The sequence below is a fragment of the Corylus avellana genome, chromosome ca6, assembly GCF_901000735.1.
Source record: "Corylus avellana chromosome ca6, CavTom2PMs-1.0".
Lineage (NCBI taxonomy): Eukaryota > Viridiplantae > Streptophyta > Magnoliopsida > Fagales > Betulaceae > Corylus > Corylus avellana.
In genome coordinates, this window is record NC_081546.1 from 22,292,035 (window position 1) to 22,312,602 (window position 20,568).

The window sequence follows — 20,568 nt, forward strand, 5'->3', positions numbered from 1 at the left end:
TTCTGCAATTGGTATGATGCTAAGAATCTATTGGATACTTTCTGTACTCAAAATATCACCAGCAGCACGGACAACTTTCCCATTTACTCCTTTCATCACGAGGATCCTCTCCGGGGTTGTGGAATGGATTGTTGCAATGGATCGTGATATATTTTGGCCTTTATTTTGGTTATCTATAATTTTCTTCACTTGTTTGGTTTAATTTTACTTTCACTTATCTTGAAAAAAATAAATAATAAATGAATAAACGTATGAAAAAAAATCAATACTACAAGTAATGTCCCAAATAACAACTCACAAAAAAAAAAAAAAAAAAGTCCCAAATAACAGTATTGAAGTTGATAGTATTACTCTTAAAAGATTGGATGGTGTCATCCTGTGTTTGAACCCCAAAACCCCACCACCACCCCCCGCCCCCCCACCCCGCCCCCAAAGAAAAAAAAAAAATTGAAAGGAAACTGCCAGCCAAAGTGTCTCAGTGCAAAACTAACGTTATATGACATCTCAAAAAAATGACTAAAGGACCTAAAACCTACGATATTAAGACAAACATTCGTATCAAATTTCTGAAACATCATGTAATATATAAGACCACACATTCAAAGCACTCCAAATCCAAAGAGTTAAAAAAAAAAAACCAACTATGCACACTACAAAAAAAACAAGTTTTTTGTGATGTTTAAATAGTAAGGGTTTTTTCAAACGTCACCCCTTCCAAGGGTGACGTTTTATGAGTGACATGCCATCCTAGGGGTGACGTGACTGTTCACACGTCACCCAGTAAGGGTGACATGCGGTAAATGGGTCGCACGTCACCCCTAGTAGCAACGTGTGACACTGTGCAGATGTTGCCCCATAGGGGTGACATGGAAAATGAGTCACACGTCACCCCTTGGGATGACATGTAAAGAATTTTCCACGTCACCTCTATGGGGTGATTTGTGAACCATGCCACACGTCACCCCTAAGGGTGACGTGTGACCCATTTTCCGCGTCACCCCTAGAGAGTGGCATATGTAAAATGGGTCACACATCACCCCTAGGGAGACGTGTGGCATGGTTCTCACGTCACCCCCAGGAGTGACGTGTGAACATGTCGTCCGCACCTAGGGGGTGACGCGTGTTCACATGTCACCCCCAGAGGCAACCTGTGAACCATACCACACATCACCTCCCCCTTGTCCGCCTGGGAAAGGTGCGCATGGGCATGCGTGTGCGCCCCCTTCCAAATTTGCATGCCAGGCTCTCATCTTTCTTTCACATCCTTCTTCTCTTCTTCGAACTTCTTGTCTTCTCTCCTTCTTCCACTCATCTCCGTTGACACTCCTCTCTTGGCCCGCCGACTACTCTTCCCTTCGCCAACGTACACCTGCACGTACTTGTATTAGCTATGATCGCTAACGCTGTGCTTTTAATTAGCAACCAATGAGATGTATGTACAATTATGTAGAATTTGGAATGATTAGCTTGGGGCTTTTAGCTATGCAAAGTACAATTATGCCATATTACCCCTACCCATCTTCAAAAGTGGGTCTAACACGCAGGGAGATCTAGAGTAATTATTTGTTTGGATAGTTAGCAATTTAGACAAATAATATGAGAAGGTCTATATAAAATCTATTTGTCCAAGTAAATAGTTGAGTAGCTCAAAATTTATTTCAGAGTTAGGTCTAGGTCATATGGATCTTTTCTTATTATCTGTCCAATTGCCAGCAATTTAGACAAATAATTACAGTAAATCCTTATCCAACCTGATCTCATCTTACTCCTCCCGCATTCTCTCCTAGTAATATTTTTGAACGATTAAACTATGATTTTATCTGAAATATTTGTACTATTTTATTTTCAAGTTGTATATTTCTTGTTATTTTCTTCTTCTTCTATTTTAACCTTAAAAAAATGAATGGATTCTCCAAAGTTGAGTTTCTTGCAATACATTGCTCACTTGCAATGACACCTAGGGGTTGATTTGGGGAGAAATACGTATACTTCTAGGTTGTCATCGTTTGCTGATTATAAGGATTAAGAAAAAAAAATGTTTTGTCATCTTGGTATGTTGATGTAATTTTTGGTTTATATCAACTATCTATCCAGTACAAGTGTATGTTGTAGCCAAAAAAAATCTTATATGGGCTTCTGAACTTTTTGAGGTGTTTTAGGCATTTTTGTGCCTATTTTTTAGGCTTATTTTAAATAGTTTTTGGTTAAAGTGTTCTAAACAACAGTGAATATAATGAAACCCTATGTCTAACTCGTATTTAAAATAACACCTTTTTGTTTACACCAAAACAAAAAGTTATATTTATAAAATATAGAATATAAAATATATATTTATATTATTATATATAAGAGTAGGCGGTTAGCAGTTATTAACCGCTTTTCCCTACCCCTAAAACCTCTAACCGTTCCGCTCTAGGTGGTTAGCATTTTTTTTATAACCGCCTACCAAAACAGTTACGTGGTTATTTGTTTAGTGGTTGAGGTCAGTTTTTGTACATCCCCACTGAAAAGTCAAAGGCAACTTTGCTGATATAAGCACGAGCTGACGAGCATCAGCACTAGAGAGATTCTACGAGCATCAGCAGTAGCATAGAGAGAGAAAGAGAGAGATTCTACGAGCATCAGCAGTAGCATACTGCATAGAGAGAACCAGAGAGAAGATATAGCGCCATCGTCATGGGAACTGTTATCGACTCCCATTTCTTAGGCCTAACTGCCATTGTCACTGTAAACTTTCTCTCTCTGTCTCTCTGCTTGACTGATTTTTATGTGTGAGTTTTTAGTCTTGAAAGATGAAAGAAGTTTGATGGGTATTGCAGGTGGGGTATCAGTTTTTGTTCTTTATAGTCACAGCCCTTCTCAAATTCCATAAAGTCACGTACTTTGCAGGTATCTTGTTCTTTCTCTCCTTATCGTTTTATTTCTTTGCTTTCTCGGACTTGAATTGCGCCATTTTCCTTAGAAAGAGAAATGGGTTCTTGTTTGGTTGCTGAGAATTTGATTCCTTACTGAGCTCTTTGAACACGTCTACCAAGAAAAGAAAACAACAAGAAATAATGTTACTTCCAGTTTTTTCTTTTTTTTTTTCGTTAAATTTTATTTTTCTTTCATTGAATTCACAGATAGCACAAATTTTGCGATAATTGCGATATTGACTCTGATTCTGAAAGGCACATGGAAGTTTAGACAGGTAATATTTCATGGTAAATGTACTGCATTATGATTATAATGGAATTTGAATTTATGTTTTTCTTTTGGGTTAAAACGTTTAGTCTTTATTCGGTTTTTCATAAATAAATAATTGGAATTTACATTTCTTAACTTTGCTGCTCTATTTTCCAGATAGTCTTGACTTCGCTTGTATTCATATGGTGTCTTCGCCGCGTATTGTTTCTGTTTACTTGGTTTCATTTTTTAGAGTTGACTCCACAAATCCTCAGGTTTCCAACCAGTTGGACTCTCTTACATGAAATTCTATTAGATTATATCAACTTTCTATATGATTTTGATTTTCTGGTTGATATGATTAGGATCTTGCGGTTGAGGCAGTATACATGTTTGGATTATTTGTGTCGTAATTTTGTAAAGCTGGCTTTCGGGATACTTCAGGTTTTTATAGCTCTCTATTTGCTATTTTTTATAGCCATAGCTGTGTATTCATGCTTTTAGTTTGTGGGGCCCGGTTGGACTGGTTGTATTAATATTCAAATTGTACTGCAGGCTGTCTGGGTGTGGACAATTATCTTGCCTGTCACAGTACTTAATTCAAGCTCAAGAAATCCATCTCTCCAGGCTGTGGACATAGTTGGCTGGATTATGTGGTCAGTGGGTTCTTTACTTGAAGCAATAGCTGATCAGCAAAAATTGGTATTCACAAACTCTCTAGAAAATAGAGGGAGATGGTGCAATGTTGGACTCTGGCAATACTCTCGTCATCCCAACTATTTTGGCAAGGTTAGTGCTTCTATTTCATTTAAATGCCATTACTTCTAGCACTGGTGCTACATGCAGCTGTTCTTGATGCTTCTTAGAAATCTTCAACAGAGCTTAAGTTATACCTTTATATCAATTTCATATGTAATTGATGATATCTCTTTCATGGTTACATTGTTTACCTTAATTCCATTTCCATCAATTAATGGAAGCTTGATGAATGTTGAGTTCAGATTCTCCTATGGTGGGGAATATTTGTGGCTTCCACACCGGTACTAGAAGGTGCAGAGTGGCTTGTAATCCTTGGGCCAATCTTCCTCACATTGTTGTTGCATCTTTTCGTCACTAGCATACCATTTCTTGAGGTTTGCGCCTTCTTGCTTCTGATTTTATTACAATACTGACCATTTTCTGAATGGGCTTATGATATACTGCACAAATGAAAACAGATGTCGGCAGATACTATTTTTGGGCTTGAACCTGAATATTGGCTTTATAAAGGAAGAACTAGGTTATATTCATCTTCTCTTCTGTTTTTGTTTTAGTGTATTTTGGAAGAAAAAGTAGCTGAGATTAACACATTATGTTGCAGCCCTCTAATTCTACTGCCACCAGCTGTATATGGGAATTTGCCCTTATGGTTCAAAGCAACTTTCTGCTGTAATCTTCCACAAATAGATTCAAACAGGTGAGACAAAAACTGTGTAAATACTTTAATCTTGATAAGAGACTCATGCTATAATTGCAATTTTCATTTAAGTTGGGCTCATGTGCATGATTCTTCATTGAATATCTAACAGTGTTTCCAATGCAAATGTTTTGGAGGCAAATGACTCTGTAGCGACGTATTATATATATGTTTGTGGTGCTTTATTGTTGTAGTCTTTGGAGGGTGTCTTTAACATAGTTTAGGAGTTAGTTTTTCTTTTTCTTTTTTTGATGAAAATGTTTCTCTTGTACACACTCCTTGTAGAAGGGTTGGAGCAAGCGGGGAAGAAAGCAGCGGGGGATTGGAGATGCATTAGTGCACGACGATTCTTTGGCTTCCGAAGTTTCATTTTCTTTATACTCCTTTATACGGTTCATTAGTGTTTGATCTTCTCTATGGCAACTATGATGAAATGGAATTCTGATTTGCTAATTTTCAAGCTGTCCTGTTATCCCCCAATAAGGATAATTGTAGAACATGTACATATGATTGGTTGATTGTGCAAGAATTTGAGCCATCATTATCTTCCCTTTACTTCCTCTTTTGATTCTTTTCTTTTGTAAGTGCAGTACAATTTACAAATAAGGCGTTGTCGAGGCTCTTTCCTTAACAACTTGATCATTCTCTCCCTACTCTGGAATTCGTTATACTGTTGGAACTATATGCATAAAATCTTAAATCTACTACAATCTCTCTACCTACACAGCCGTGCACCCTTCTTCTACCATCTCCAGCCAACTCTTTCTTCGTGTCGTTTGAACCCCACCAACCCCCCAAAAAAAAAATTGAAAGGAAACTGCAGCCAAACTGTCTCCCATCTCCTCGAAATCTTAGTGCAAAACTTAAAAAACATAGAACAGTTCTAGCCTCCTACTTCCTAGTACTGAAATTAAATCTGAGAAGAATTTTCCTTTTCCATTTATGTGTAAATAATTACATCCCTACATATTGAGTGTGTTACTGGCTGTGGGAGGCCTTGGGGGGCTAGTGCATGTAATACACCCCTAGCATTTAAGACCTCTAAAAAGCCGAGGCATCCAAATGAATAATAATAATAAGAAAAGAAAAAAAAAAAGCACCATTTATTACAAATTATACACCTGTAGTGTTACTGATGTTTTCCAAGGAAATGATAGCACCCGATTTGGTCCCATTTGATTGTTGAGAATGTGACATAAAAATATAGATGACCCAGAAGTGAAGGCATACAAGGTAAACCAGAGACCACACCTTCGCACTGGAGTTCCTTCTCAGAAATACCTCACCAGCCAAGAAAATAGAATCCAACTGCTGAATCAATGATCCCAAGTGCTTCCTGCTTGAACTAATCCTATCATGAAACAGAGGCCCCAACTTTGATTCTGAGAGCACCCACGTTCCCGATTCCACGTCCCTCAACGAAGTACCGGACTTGTCTTCATCTAGTAACCTTGAAACCGCCTACAGAGTGCATCAAAGTATACAGTGCAAATCAGTGTTATATGTTTATGTAGAAATTGTCTGTAGATGATAACTCCATGGTGACAATGTACCTCAATTCTAAAGAGTAGCGTTGCCTTCTCTGAGGAGAGAGCCTCAACCTGGTTGAACAATAAATTTGAGGAAGATAGCACTTGAGAATTTTGTTTCTTGGTAAGTACTTAGGGGTCAATGACCTATAGTAGTTGTAAATTCAATGATGGCTAATTAACTTTCATCCCTCCCAAAGCACAAAAGGCATATCAGCTGCACATTATTTACGATGCTCACTCTATTGCCTTCATGCATCTATAAGCACCTTACGATGCACCCTAAACCTTACGAGCTTTTATAGTATGTTTTCATCACTTCTATGCAAGGCATTATCAATGCTGAATCAGATGTATCAAATGGTCCTATTCATCAACGAAATACAAATACTAGAAACCCTTTGAATTATCAAAGATGCTTCCACACAAACCTGGGCTTGTTTCTGGATTAAATGGTCAGTCATCTGACCAAGCCTTCGCTTGAGCTCAATTTCTACTTCAGTTGGATCCTCCATTTCTTTCCTTGTCATTTCAATGTTTGCTTCCAGCTTCTTTGCCTGCAATATAGATGACACCGTATGCAAAATATATTGATTGGAAAAAGCTTACATATAGCAAAAACAAAGTAACAACATATCAGTCAAACTCTAGATAAATCAGGTCAATAGGATATGTAAGAATACGGAACTTAGAATGCAACTTTTGAAAACCATCAGAAAACAACAAAAATAAAAATTCTTTATCTAAGTTTATATGCTCTGTTAGTGAAACCCAAAGCTTATAAGACCCATAAAACTCCAAAACTCTCTTAACTTCTGTCCAACCCCATTAGAAAAAGTGTATGCAGACTAAAATGGCCCTTCTGACATCCATTACAATAGATGACGTGGAGACTCCATCTCCATCAAAAGAAAAATAAACTGGATATCATAGAACGTCATGCCAACCTCAGCATATTGGGACCATAACCTAGGACATGACTTGTACCACAACCTTTCTGCTTTCTGGACCTAACACTAAAACGTACACTTCGACACTTAACCAAAGACAGGAGTTCAATAAATTAATTATCTGGATTTCATTTCCAAAAGAACAAGGCATGCTGAGAGCATTCAAGATAGAAAAGGTGGAGTGGATATCTCGAGGACATCGCCCTGAGAAAATGATCTCAAACCTAAACCTAACTGATAGAAATATATCAAAATTTTGAAAACCTCACCTTATCTTGCAATTGTGCGACTTTATCAGCTATGAAAGAGTACTCTGCCCCAAGTGTCTCTCGTTCAAATTCAATTCCTTTTGAAGCAGCTAACTGCAACATTTTCAGTAAAGTAAAGATTATCACAAAACAAGAAATTTCGGTTGTTCCACGAGTAATTATGAAAGCCAGAAAAAGTGCATAGCTCCAAATGGGACCCCCCAGAATATAACTCACTTGCTTTAGAGATGTTCCAGTCTGATGAGAATCTGAGATCCTTCTCCTGAGCTCTACAAGGAAAAAAGGGAGTTTCAGAGACCAAGCTATCAAAAAGTCAAGATAATTTGAGCATCATATTGGCAATGTTAGATATTGATTTAATAATATACAGTCAATGAACTATATGCATACATACAAAATATATTATGTTCCACAAATTTGATTGCTATGACGGTTTGAATTCAGTTTTGGAGAGAGCTCCATGGCATATGCCCAATAGGCCTCTGGTTCGCAAATGATGGCAGCCCAACCTAACACTGTTCAAGGAAGATTGGAGGAGCTCAAGTCCTTTTCCTTCCTCACCCTTTACTTGGACACCTGCTTGTCTAGCTCTTTTAGTCATTAACTATTCTGATTTTCTTGTTCTATTTTCCTCTCCCTCTTAGGCGTTCTCTTGTATACTACCCGTGTACTAGGGTTGCGCCCCTTTGCGCTTTTGGTATATTCAACATTTTATCATAAAAAAAAAGCTCAATCTCTTGCTTGTTAGTTACTGCATAACAGGAATATTTGGTGTTTTGAGCAGTGAAGACAAAGTTTACAAGTTTTTTCTCACTCTGCACTACTAGTTTTCAATGGTTACTGCTCATGCCTAGAACAGCCACTTATACTACTATTTTCTTGGCTCTTAGCATCTCAGAACCATAACCCTTTCTTACACCCTTTGAAAGCCTAAAACCCTTAAGTTTTTACTTAAGCCTTAGACACCAAATAACCTATGAAAACAAACCTTAAGACCCTTGATATTAGTCCCAGCCCAGAACATCGTGGAATCTTCAACTTTAGCCCTTTGTTGTATTTAAACCATACCACTTTACACCATGATTTAAGCCATAAAGTCTGACACATTTCTTACGCCATGGCAAACTAAATGCAGGTTCCTAGCTGTACACAGGTTTCAAATCTGCCATATGTCAATTAATGAAACAACCCTTACAACATAAGTTGCCCTAAAGCCTTCTAATTAGATTTCGACATACTTATTCTTTTTTTATTATTATATTATTATCTGTAGAAACCGAGTACACATAAAACTACGTTCTTGTGGTTGAGATTTTAATCATTATCAAACCATTAAGTCCTCTTTCATTGAGGAGTCATTCGATATTACAAATATCCTATTCAGTTCCTTTGGCAAAGAAGTTGTATCAGCTGCAGTTGAAAACAGAGGCAAAATCAAAAGGGTAAGAAGGGTTCATTCTGGTTTTTGCTTTGTTATCTAGGAGGTATACCTTCATGGGTTGCTTCTTTCAAGTCAATTTGTTGTCGGAGTTCTGCTACCCGATTAACCTGGTCCAAACATATGCAAAATAAAAGGCATAAGCATTATTGTTTCCATACATTATTTATTTATTTATTCATTCACTCATTCATTTCTGATTTGACATTTGAAACTCAGACCTATGCTTACCCCACCCCATCCCCATTACCACCTGAGCCAATGGGCATAAACATTACACGTATTACTGAAGTAACAAAATTCCATAATGTCAGAACAGGGAGAAGCTAACATGAAATAGTTTTGCTTTACAATATGATGCCCCGTAAGTTTTTGTAGCAAGTAAAATAAGCTAAAGAAAACAAGGTTAGATAAGTACAGATAGAAGTGATCCTTTAATGACAAATCATGAACCTCTATCAGCTTCAAATGGACTCAGATTGGACTTGTGTGGTTGTCAGTCTCAATGTTAATCATGTCCCATTGCTGGAATATAGAATACTTGGATTCAGGATTCCTAATACCAACCAGTTTAAAAGCTATAAATTGGAAAAGGAAAGTTGATTCATGTTTCCTTATCTTATTGTATGTGATTCCAGAAAAGGAAATTACTTATTAGCTCCTGGCCTAAAAATAATCAATTAATTTAACTTGTTTAAAGTAAAGATAAACATTATAAAAAGAAAAAGAAATTTTAGACTAGAAATGTCATGCAAGAACTCAACTGTATGCTTTTGACTTTTGGGTCTTGCACATCGATTTTAAAATATAAAGAATTTTCGGAGCACTTCCATATCAGTACCTACATGCTCCAAATTCAAATTGAATAAATATACTTATTTACATTGAAAGGGGAAATGGTGCAAGACCATCAACTCACAATGTATTTTGAAATATTTGCAGACTCCTGCAAATTCAGTTTTTTTTCTTTTTCCCAGTATCATGGTCAAACAAGTTCCATATTTCTTTATAAACAGAAAAATGCAGACAGACATATTTATAGACATGTTTCTTTACATCCAAAACTAGGTTATATGGCAATTATAGACATTTTAAAAAAATGGCAAATCAGACAGCTGATAATGGACCTAAAACCTACGATATTAAGATAGACTTTCGTATCAAATTTCTGAAACATCACTAACCGCACGTAATATAAGAGACCACACAATCAAAGCACTTCAAATCCAAAGAGCACAGTTAGAGTTGATGACAAAGCTCATATGAAACATAGAAAACAACCAAAACATAGGCTCAGCATAAAATCAAAAGTCACAAAATTTTCTACTTTTATCCAATATCATTACACGACTCAAGCATTCAAACCAAGTGACTACTTTTTTCAAGTCAGAAACTTGATTAAGAACTCACGGATTGGATTGATGCAATCATTTGGATCAAGAATCTCATCATACCTGTGCTTCAAGATTCCACTGCACAGTAGCAAGGGATCTTGCAAGATCAGCATTAGCAGTCTGCAAGAATTTTTGAACTTTAGTAACAACAGTATAACCTGGTTAACTGCAGTCTATAAGCTTTAGTAAAGCAGAAAACATTTACTGCCATATTTAGTAGCACACCCCCAAAATGAAGAGAGAAACACAGAGAGAGAGAGAGAGAGAGAGAGAGAGGAAAAGGATGGAAGCGGTCTAAAAGCAGATACCTAAATTACCTTGGCTTCCCTCCTAGTATTATTATGCTTTTGATGAGAGAGAGAGAGAGAGAGAGAGAGAAAGAGAGAGAGAGAGAGGGGGAAACGATGGATGGTTCAAAAGCAGATACTGAAACATGTTAAATTACCTCCAATTTAGCCAATCGTGCAAAGGCTTCCCATCTAGTATTATTATGCTTCTGTTTCTCGAAGTCAACAGCTTCTAGTGTTTCCATCATGGTTGTCTGCAGCTCTGAAGCCTGAAACAAGAAAGAAGGTAAGACCAAGTATACGACCGCTGCAAGAGTTTTAAGGACATTTTGGCAAAAGGTGGCCTATTTCACAAACATACAAATCAGAGAAAGAGACTTAAAGCATCAAAAGATAAGATGTGTTTTCATTTGAAAGTAGCAGTTTGGAGTGCACTATGCTCCTGATATGTCAAGCACAACTTGATGTTTGTTTGGTAAGTATTTTGAAAAGAGTTCTTGATGTGATAGATAGTTGACAAGTGTTTCGATGGAGTCCACATTTGAGAAAATACTTTATTTGAAGATGGTGATGGTGCAAATACATTTTGTGCTTTTAAACCAACTCTAGCTAAAGAAACTTATACAATGGTCACCAATAACTGCTTTTGGTCCATAGTCTTTGGGGTTGCTTTTTCCAATAAACGTTAGTTACATTTCTTTATGTTATTTGTACAAGTACCCAGTTTACTCTTCTTCGCAACAAACAATGGATTGAGCTGCCAACGAAAACCAAGATTTGCTTTATACGGTATTAAACAAGAGGTATGAGCAAATAGAACACCTTACAAGAGTATCAATACGGTAACATGAATCGTAAATGCATGAATGTGATGTACCCAAAAAAAGAGTTGTTTGTGGGGACGGGTTCAAAATTAAGTTGGCTATGGGAATATGTTCTAATTCTTGAGTTTGAGCTTTGGATAACCTCCGACCTGACAACCCACCTGAGTTGCTGCCCTATGGATGAGATCAGTTATAAATGCTATTCTTAAAGACCATGGAGCAACAAAAACTCAGTTGTCTTGCAAAACAACTAAGCACTGGGACAAAAAAAAAAAAAAAATGTAGTCGCACAATTACATACGTATTTAACAAATAAAAATTTAAAAAAATAATAATAATAAAAATAAAATAAAAAGCAGCTTGAAAATCTAACAGGAGCACTTCGCTATTCTTTGTATGTTTAAGAAATAAAAATTATATATTTCACACCTAAAAACAGCTTCAAGAATGATCAGAATACCCCAAAAATTCACCCTCTTCAGCAGCTCCAAAAACTGCATTAGCATCCAAAAGTGTAGTATAATCTCGAAAGTAAAGATTTGTTGCTCCAAATACAAAGGTGATAACCCAGAAGAGAATTTTTTTTTTTTTTTTTTTTTTTTTTAAGGAAGAGATGAGGAAGAATGAAGTGACACTTGTGACTGTCGTTCGACATAAATGATGACTGAAGTTCAACGTCCTCTTCACTTATCATTTCTTCACTACAGTATGGTCCTTCCATCCTATTGGCTATGATGCTATCACTATCTTGTAACAAAGTCATTCAAACAAAAATGTATGTGTGTCTTTGTATTCTTGAGAGTGTTTCTGGTTGTATATTTTATTACAAGTAATTCCCAGCTGTATAGGGATGATAAGGGCTAGTCAGGTTTCAGAGACGTCAACCCAAACCCTGAATTGAGATTAAGATTTTTCAACCCAAGCTGAAGCCTGACAACAGGAAACTTAGCCCAAACCTGCCAGAGCTCAGGTTAAATTGCACACACCCTGGCCAAGTTGCAATCCTACAAATCAACCTTACTTTTTACATAGTCATCCATGTAAGTTTTTAAGGGGAGACAAATTTAGATTTGGTTCTGATAGCTAATGAATGCAATGATAGCCGTCTTAGATATGGGGAACCTGGTTTGTTGTGTAAATTGGACTTAGAAAAGGCATATGATCATGCGAATTGGGAGTTTTTGCTATTCATATTGTAACGAATGGATTTGGGGAGAAATGGAGAAATTGGATAGCGTTCTGTATTTCTACAGTTTGATATTCAGTTTTGAATAATGGAGAACCCTCATACTTTTTTAGTAGCTCTCAAGGCATAAGACAAGGGGATCCACTATCTTCTTTTCTATTTCTTATTGTTATGGAGGCGCTGAGTAGAATGATGGAGGCTACAGAAGATAGTGGTCTTGTGGTTGGTTTCTCAGTGGAACAAGAAACAATCCTGGACTTAGTGTCTCACATTTGCTGTTTGCTGATGATACATTGATATTTTGTTAGGCCAATGAGGATCAACTCAGAAATCTGTGCTGTCCTTTTCTATGCTTTGAAGCTGTCTTGGGGCTAAAAATTAACTTAACAAAGTCTGATATTGTTCTAATTGGTGAGGTGGAGGATGTGTTGATAGGCTGTCAAGCATTTTTGGTTGTAAGGTGGCAAGATTACCTATGAAGTATTTGGGTCTTCCTCTAGGGGCACCTTACAAGTCTACCACCATTTGGAATGATATTGTCGAGAAAATGGAAAGGAAATTGGCAAGTTGGAAGAAACTGTATCTATCAAAGGGTGGGAGGCTCACACTGATTAAAAGCACTTTATCCAACCTTCCTACGTATTTCTTGTCTCTATTCCCTATTCCTGTGAGTGTGGCAAACAAATTGGAGAAGCTACAACGAGATTTCCTATGGGGTGGTCTAAATGAGGAGCCTAAGTTCCATTTAGTGAAATGGGCTCAAACTTGTTCCCCCATGCAAGATGGTGGTTTGGCAATTGGAAACTTGTGCAATTTCAATCTCGCTTTACTGGGTAAATGGTTATGGCAATATGCTATAGAAAGGGAAGCGTATTGGAGATTGGTTGTTGAAGTCAAGCATGGGTGCATGATTGATGGTTGGTGTACCAAGGCGGTGGAGGGCCCTCAAGGAGTTGGGGTGTGGAAACATATTCAGAGAGGGCGAGAAGTTTTTTCAAAATTTATTAGCTTTGGAGTAGGAGATGGCTCCCACATTAGGTTTTGGTAAGATATTTGGTGCGGGGATCAGTCCTTGAAGGAAGCTTTTCCTGAATCATTTCGAATTGCGAGTAACAAAGAGGCATGGGTTAGGGATCATATGCAGCTGTCCAATGATGTTCTACAATGGAATGTTCCCTTTTTACGAGATGCCCAAGATTGGGAGGTAGAGGTGGTGATGGCTTTTTTTGGAAAGTTATATGCTTTCCGTAGTCATATGGGATGGATTGCATGCGGTGGACTCCTTCTAAATGGCATATCTTTGAGGTAAGGTCTTTTTTTTCGTATGCTTTCTTTTACGGGGACAGATGCTTCCTCTTTCCCGTGGAGGAGTATATAGAAAGTAAAAGTTCCATTGAGAGTCAATTTCTTTGTGTGGACGGCAACTCTTGGAAAATTATGACTTCAGATAATTTGTGTAAAATAGGTATCATTGTTGTGGGATGGTGTTGTATGTGTAAGCACAGTGGCGAGTCAGTCAACCATCTTCTCCTTCACTGTGAAGTGGCACAAGCTTTATGGAGTGTGCTATTTTCTCTTTTTGATGTCACATGGGTCATGTCTGGAGGGGTGGCAGAATTGTTAGCTTGTTGGCGAGGTCAGCGAGGAAATATTTTAGCTAAGGAGGTGTGGCGAATCACACCACTGTGTCTAATGTGGATTATTTGGCAAGAGCATAATGCAAGATGTTTTGAAGATCAAGAAAAGTCAATGGAAGAGCTCAAAAAGCTGTTTATTCAAACTATGTTCCATTAGGCTGACGCTTTCAATGTGCCTAAGTTTTCCACCATGTCACAATTATTATCTTTATGTTCCTCATTTTGCCTTTAGTGGAGCCTTTCTTTGTATACATCTTGTGTATTAGGGTTGCACCCCTCTGCGCTTTTCAATAAATAACTTATTTATAAAAAAAAAAACAAAAGTTTTTAGTTAAAAATTTTTACTTAAATTATTTTTGGAGTCTCTCTCTCTCAATCAGCCCAAACATTTTTTTTTTTTTTTTTATATAAGTAATGTAATATATATATATATATATATATATATATATATATATCAAAAAGCACAATGTGCCACAAGTCCACAAAAAGTATACATAGGCAACCCACGAAAAACCCAAAATAAAACCCAAACATGTCAATCAGCCCATACATGTCAATACTTTAGATTTAGAGAAGACAACACTAGGATTTTTCCCAAAGAAAGAGAGAAGAAGCTGGGGAAGGGAGGAGAGAAAGAGACGGAGAAGAATCAATCCTTCATTTCTTTTATTCAATCAAGTCGCCTCCCATTGGAATACAAAAGAAACTTAAATAGACTAACGACTAAACCTTAGGGCAATGGCAATTTATTGACTTACCTACCATTGACTTATAAATTTAATTAAACATAAAATCAAATCCTAATAACCCCATAAATCAATATTGCGCCTTTCTCCTTTCACCTTTTGCATCAAATTTGCACTTCCGTTTATTCTAGATTTTATGAAGGTCCTTCCTTCTTTCTGCATATCTCTTGAATATATCTCATGCATTGGGTTATGTCCTTTCATTTTAATAGAATCTCATTACTTATCCAGTAAAATATAAAAAATTTACAATGTTTTTCTATCACACGCAGTCACATAAAGGATACACTATGTAGGTTCTTTCTCTACAAGAAACAATCCAATAATAATACCAAAAAAAAAAAAATTCAGTGCATCATATTTTCATAATTACGCACATGCCTTCAAAGACCCAAAAAGAAAACAAAGAACATGGTTTCTTTTTCTTAATGAAATATGATGTCAATCAACCTCAATGCCAATCTAAAGCCCAAAAATATAAGAATGAAAAGGAATAACAAAAAGGGAAAGATGTTACCTCTTTTGCTTGTTGTTTAGCTCGTTCCTCAAATATTTTCTCCAAGCTTTGCTTCTCCCCCTCTAATCTGGCAACCCTATTCTCCCGTTCTTTGATAGCCTCCACAGCTCTGGCTGCCACTTTCTCAGCTAGAATCTTCTCCATCCTCCTCTTCTTTTCCTCCTTCTCATGTTCACTTTCAGAGTCAGAAGATGAACCTGAATCTGAATCCGAATCAGAGCTCCCGTGAGTTGTTGAGGAAGAACCTCTCTTTAAATCATCAGAGACAGAACTTCTAAGGGCTGCAAATGTTTCATGCTTCCCCCTGATATTACTTGTCAACCTACCTTCAACATTATCCACCCGTGTCTTAACATTAGATACCCCATCAACCTTCCCCAAGACTGATATCATTTCCATAGGTTGAATCTTGCGCGACAACCGTGAATAATTCTCAAAAGGAATTTCCTTAGACTCAAAATTTCCACCATCTTCTTCATTTCCCTCACTCTTTGGTTTTCTTACAAGCTTCACACCTGCTTCATTTCTATCACTTTCTCGCCCTTCCAAGTACCTACCATCCCTCTGCAAATCAACACTTGAAGACCTACCCACCGAATCAGAAGAGCAGGAGTCTTCTCCATCACCCACCTTCCCATTTAACTTACTTTCCTCTCCCAACCTCTGCCCCGACTTCAAAACACCATTACTACTCTTCTGATTCCTCTTCACCTCCGATACTAACAAATTTGACCCTGAACTCCCCTGTCTCTTACCATCCTTCTTCCTCAACCCCCGATTTGCAGTTCCTCCATTACTGCGATTCACCCCAGAATTTGGGCTCTGATTTGGCGTACTAAGGAGCTCGGTCCAGTCACTATCCGTAAGCGTAGACTTGGGTTTGGGAGAGGGTTTTGGAGAACTAGAAATCTCTTTGTTCCTAGTATTAGGTGTGGTAAAATTTGGATCACTGCGAAACTTTCCATTATAATCATTGTTATCTAGCGTTTTCTTCTTCAATTGATCCTTCAGAGGCACAACGCCTCCGGTTTTTGTCGGAGAATCAAAATTTAGTTCGTCGGCAGGAGGCCTTTCGTCCTTGCGAAGCGAATCAGCCGCTTGCTGATCGATCTGAACCGTCCATTACACAAACAATACTAATATGATTACTTAACATAAAAATTCGAAAAAACCAAGGCAGATCAATATATAATAATATATGTACGTACATGTACATGAATAATATTATACAGCTATATCTAATCGCTGAGAATTGAGAAACTTAGGAGCAAAAGACAAATTGAATTCGTTGATTTTGGATCAGAAAAATGCAAAAATTAACTCAAATTATGCATTTGACCGAAAATGCGAGAACTCTAAATCAAAATTTCTCTTAATTTCCTCCGTTATTTCGGGAACCAAACATGGAGAATGAAAAAAAGAAGAAGCATTTTATAACAAGGAAAGAAGGAAAGAGAAATGCCTGTTGGAGAATACTTTCGGCTGCTTTGAGTTTGGATGAGATCCAATTCGCCATCACAGTGTCGCTTCAGCTGGACTGTGAGGTTTCTCAGAGAGAGAGAGAGAGAGAGATCAAAGAGTGAGCAGTGACTTGTAATGGAGAGAGAGTGCGTGAATCACGCACGGCGCATTTTAGCGGAGCGCCCCGTTGAATGGGTTTTTTTGGCGGAGGATGTTAGAGGAGGCGGTAACGAGAGAGAATGGAGGTGAAGAGGATGCGGAGTGAATGCTAGAATGACGAAAGGGTGTCTGGATCTACCAAATGAAAACACGATCTGTGGCCGTGACGCACACAGGTTGATACGTGGGCCCCTGTAACTCTGGCAGTGAGGGATGAGAGAAAGACTCCTGGCACGTTTGCCAGAAGCCGACAGCGACCTGGAGACCCACCGGTTTGCACTGTGAGGACTGTTTGGATGCACCTTTAAGTGCGTGCTACCGAGGATTTTCTTCCAAAATGACCCGTTTGAAAAAGAAAAAAAAAAAAAAAAAAAAAACATTTCTTTTTCCTTTTCTTGTATTTTAATCTTTTGACTTTGATTGGGTCAAAAACGACGTGTAATATGTCTAATTATTCAATTAATAGTGTAGTGTAAAAACATTTTTGTCACAGTTATTTATTTATTTATTTTTTTCAGGTGCCTTTGACCATGCTTTCAGGTACTTTTCTGAAAAACATATTGCAGGTACTTTTCTGAAAAACAAATATGTTTTACAGGTAAAAAACACAAAAATAATAAGTCAAACGACTTAGTCAGTACTAAATACAATTACGTAATAAACGCAATCATTTTACAATATAGAGGTTAAAATCACATATAACAATATTTCTCAATATGGAAAGCCTTGAAATCAAGTTGATGCACATAATATATAATCTATATTACAAGCCATAACTTTATTTGATATGGCCTACCTGTACCCTTAACCTTTCACGATAAGGTTTGTATGTCCAAAAAAAGTCTAGTACAATTTCGATGCCCCCACAATGTACATCATAAACCATTACCTAATTGCTCAACCAGATTCAATCCCAGATGATCTACCCAACTATTGATGCTATAAGGAGTAACCCACCAGTGGGTGGTATCATTAAGCATGGTTCCACTTGGATCCATGATAGAAGTTCACTCAACACAGTACAAGACCATAAGGTCAAGTTTATATAGATTAATATAGAAATGGGCGTCTAGGATTTATCTTGGAGCATTTATAGGCCCTCCCTGCGCTTAAACAAACTCGGCTTCATCTGATTTGCATTTGTCACCATTCGTAGAGTCCTCTAACCATGGGGACGGTTTTTAATTTCCCTTTAAAAGATTACAGTAATCATTAGGACAGTTTTAACCGTTAGTACGGTTATGATCAATTGACTTCTTATTTTTTTCGTTATATACCGTTTGGACGGGTTTTTCTGGTAAAATTTTTCCCGCTGTCAATTAAAACCTTATTTGATTTATGTAAAATGGTCCCATTCGGAGCTATGCACATTTTCTGGCTTTCATAATTACTTGTGCAACAACAGGAATTTCTTGTTTTGTGATAATCTTTACTGTACTGAAAATGTTGCAGTTAGCTGCTTTAAAAGGAATTGAATTTGAACGAGAGGCAGAGTACTCTTTTATAGCTGAGATTGGCATGATGCAACACTTCCAAGTGTTGTATTGGCATCCAGTTTATTTTTCTTATGATGGAGATGGAGTCTCTACGTCATCTATTGTAATGGATGCCAGAAGGGCCATTTTAGTCCGCATACACTTTTTCTAATGGGGTTGGACAGAAGTTCAGAGAGTTTTGGAGTTGTATGGGTCTTATAAACTTTGGGTTTCACTAACAGAGCATATATGAATTTAGATAAAGAATTTTTATTTTTGTTGTTTTCTGATGGTTTTCAAAAGTTGCATTCTAAGTTCCGTATTCTTACATATCCTATTGACCTGATTTATCTTCAGTTTGACTGATATGTTGTTACTTTGTTTTTGCTATATGTAAGCTTTTTCCAATCAATATATTTTGCTTACGGCATCATCTATATTGCAGGCAAAGAAGCTGGAAGCAAACATTGAAATGACAAGGAAAGAGATGGTGAGATGACTGACCATTTAATCCAGAAACAAGCCCAACGGAACGTGGGTGCTCTCAGGATCAAGGTTGGGGCCTCTGTTTCATGATAGCCCACTAAGGCCTCCCACAGCCAGTAACACACTCAATGGAAAAAGGAAAATTCTTCTCAGATTTAATTTCAGTATTAGGAAATTGTTCTATTAGTTTTGCACTAAGATTTCACTTTGGCAGAGGAGATGGGAGACAGTTTGGCTGCAGTTTCCTTTCAATTTTTTTTTTTTTTTTTTTTTTTTTTGCGGGGTTTCAAACGACACGAACAAAGAGTTGGCTGGAGATGGTAGAAAAAGGGTGTGTGGCTCCGTTTACTTCGACATAAAATGGTTTCCAAAAAATGATTTCTGCATTTTACTGTGTTTACTTCGACGTAAAATAGTGGTTAACGGAAAATATTTTTCATTTTGACTGAAAATTCTTCTTTAATTTTCGGAAAATGGTTTATGGTTTTGAAAATCGTAAACTATTCTCCAACTATGAGCATCTCATTCTTAAATCGATGGACCTTGCCAAGACCTATCCAGTTTCTCACCAGGACTTGACCGGGACTCACCCAAGACCCGCTCGGGACCACAATAGGACCTGCCCGTGACCTGATTGGACTTGAACAGGACATGCCCAGACCTGCCCAAGACCTGCTCTGGACCTGACCGGGACCCGCCAGGGACTTGACTGGAACTCGCCCGTGACTTGCTTGGGACCCGCCTGGGACTTGACTGGGATGCCGCCGGGACCTTCCTAGGACTTGCCCAAGACCCGCTCGGGACCACGACAGGACCTGCCCGTGACCTGATCGGACTTGAATGGGACCCACCCAAACCTGCCCAAGACCTGCTCTGGACTTGACCGGGACCCGCCCGGGACTTGACTGTAACTCGCCCGTGACTTTCCTGGGACCCGCCTGGGACTTGACCAGGACCTGCCTGGGACTTGATCGGGACTTGCCCGGGATTTGACCGAGACCCCGCCAGGACTTGACCAGGACCCACCCGGTACCTGGCCAAGGCCCCGACGAAACCTACCCGATACTTGATTGGGACTCCTTCGGGACTTCACCAGGACCCGCCTGGGACTTGACCGGGAACCGCTTGGAACTTGACCTGAACTTGCTGGGACACTGGCGGGCCCGGGACCCTGCCAGGACTTGATCGGGACCCGCCTAGGACTTGCCCAGGACTCACCCAAGACTTGACCGGGACTCCGCGAAGGCCTGCCTGGGACCTGACCGGGACTTGCTTGGTACCTTCTCAGGACCCACCCGTGACTTGATCGGACATGCCCTAGACTTGATCGGGACTTGATCGAGACCTAATCGAGACCTGCCGGGACCTGCCCGGGACTTGCCCGAGTCCCGGTCAAGTCCTGGCAGGGTCCTGGGTGAGTCTTAGTTAGGTCCTGATTAAGTCCAAGTCAAGTCCTGGGCGGGTCCCAGCGGGGTCCTGAACAGGTCTCAATCAAGTCCCGGGCAGGTCTAGACGAGGTCCCGGACAAGTCCTAGTCAAGTCTCGGTGGGGTCCTGAGCATGTCCCTCCGTGGTCCCGAATAAGTCCCG

General features: G+C 38.6%; 2 protein-coding genes across 2 annotated transcripts; one reads left to right on the forward strand and one right to left on the reverse strand.

Annotated features, from left to right (window-relative positions):
* The first annotated feature begins 2,676 nt into the window (after nt 1-2,676).
* On the forward strand, nt 2,677-4,815 carry LOC132185380 (uncharacterized). Its single transcript, XM_059599159.1, has 9 exons — nt 2,677-2,727; nt 2,820-2,889; nt 3,123-3,190; nt 3,343-3,440; nt 3,531-3,609; nt 3,721-3,954; nt 4,167-4,298; nt 4,479-4,621; nt 4,734-4,815. The coding sequence occupies exons 1-9, from the start codon at nt 2,677-2,679 to the stop codon at nt 4,813-4,815; spliced, it is 957 nt and encodes a 318-aa protein (XP_059455142.1).
* An 832-nt stretch (nt 4,816-5,647) lies between these two features.
* Nucleotides 5,648-17,135, reverse strand: LOC132184679 (golgin candidate 2). The gene is made up of 10 exons (XM_059598400.1): nt 16,861-17,135; nt 15,399-16,508; nt 10,647-10,757; nt 10,262-10,321; nt 8,860-8,917; nt 7,586-7,638; nt 7,370-7,462; nt 6,582-6,707; nt 6,175-6,222; nt 5,648-6,082 (listed from the first exon to the last, which is right to left on the reverse strand). Exons 1-10 carry the CDS (start codon nt 16,912-16,914, stop codon nt 5,735-5,737), a joined length of 2,061 nt encoding a protein of 686 aa, XP_059454383.1. The 5' UTR covers nt 16,915-17,135; the 3' UTR covers nt 5,648-5,734.
* Nucleotides 17,136-20,568: the final 3,433 nt, after the last annotated feature.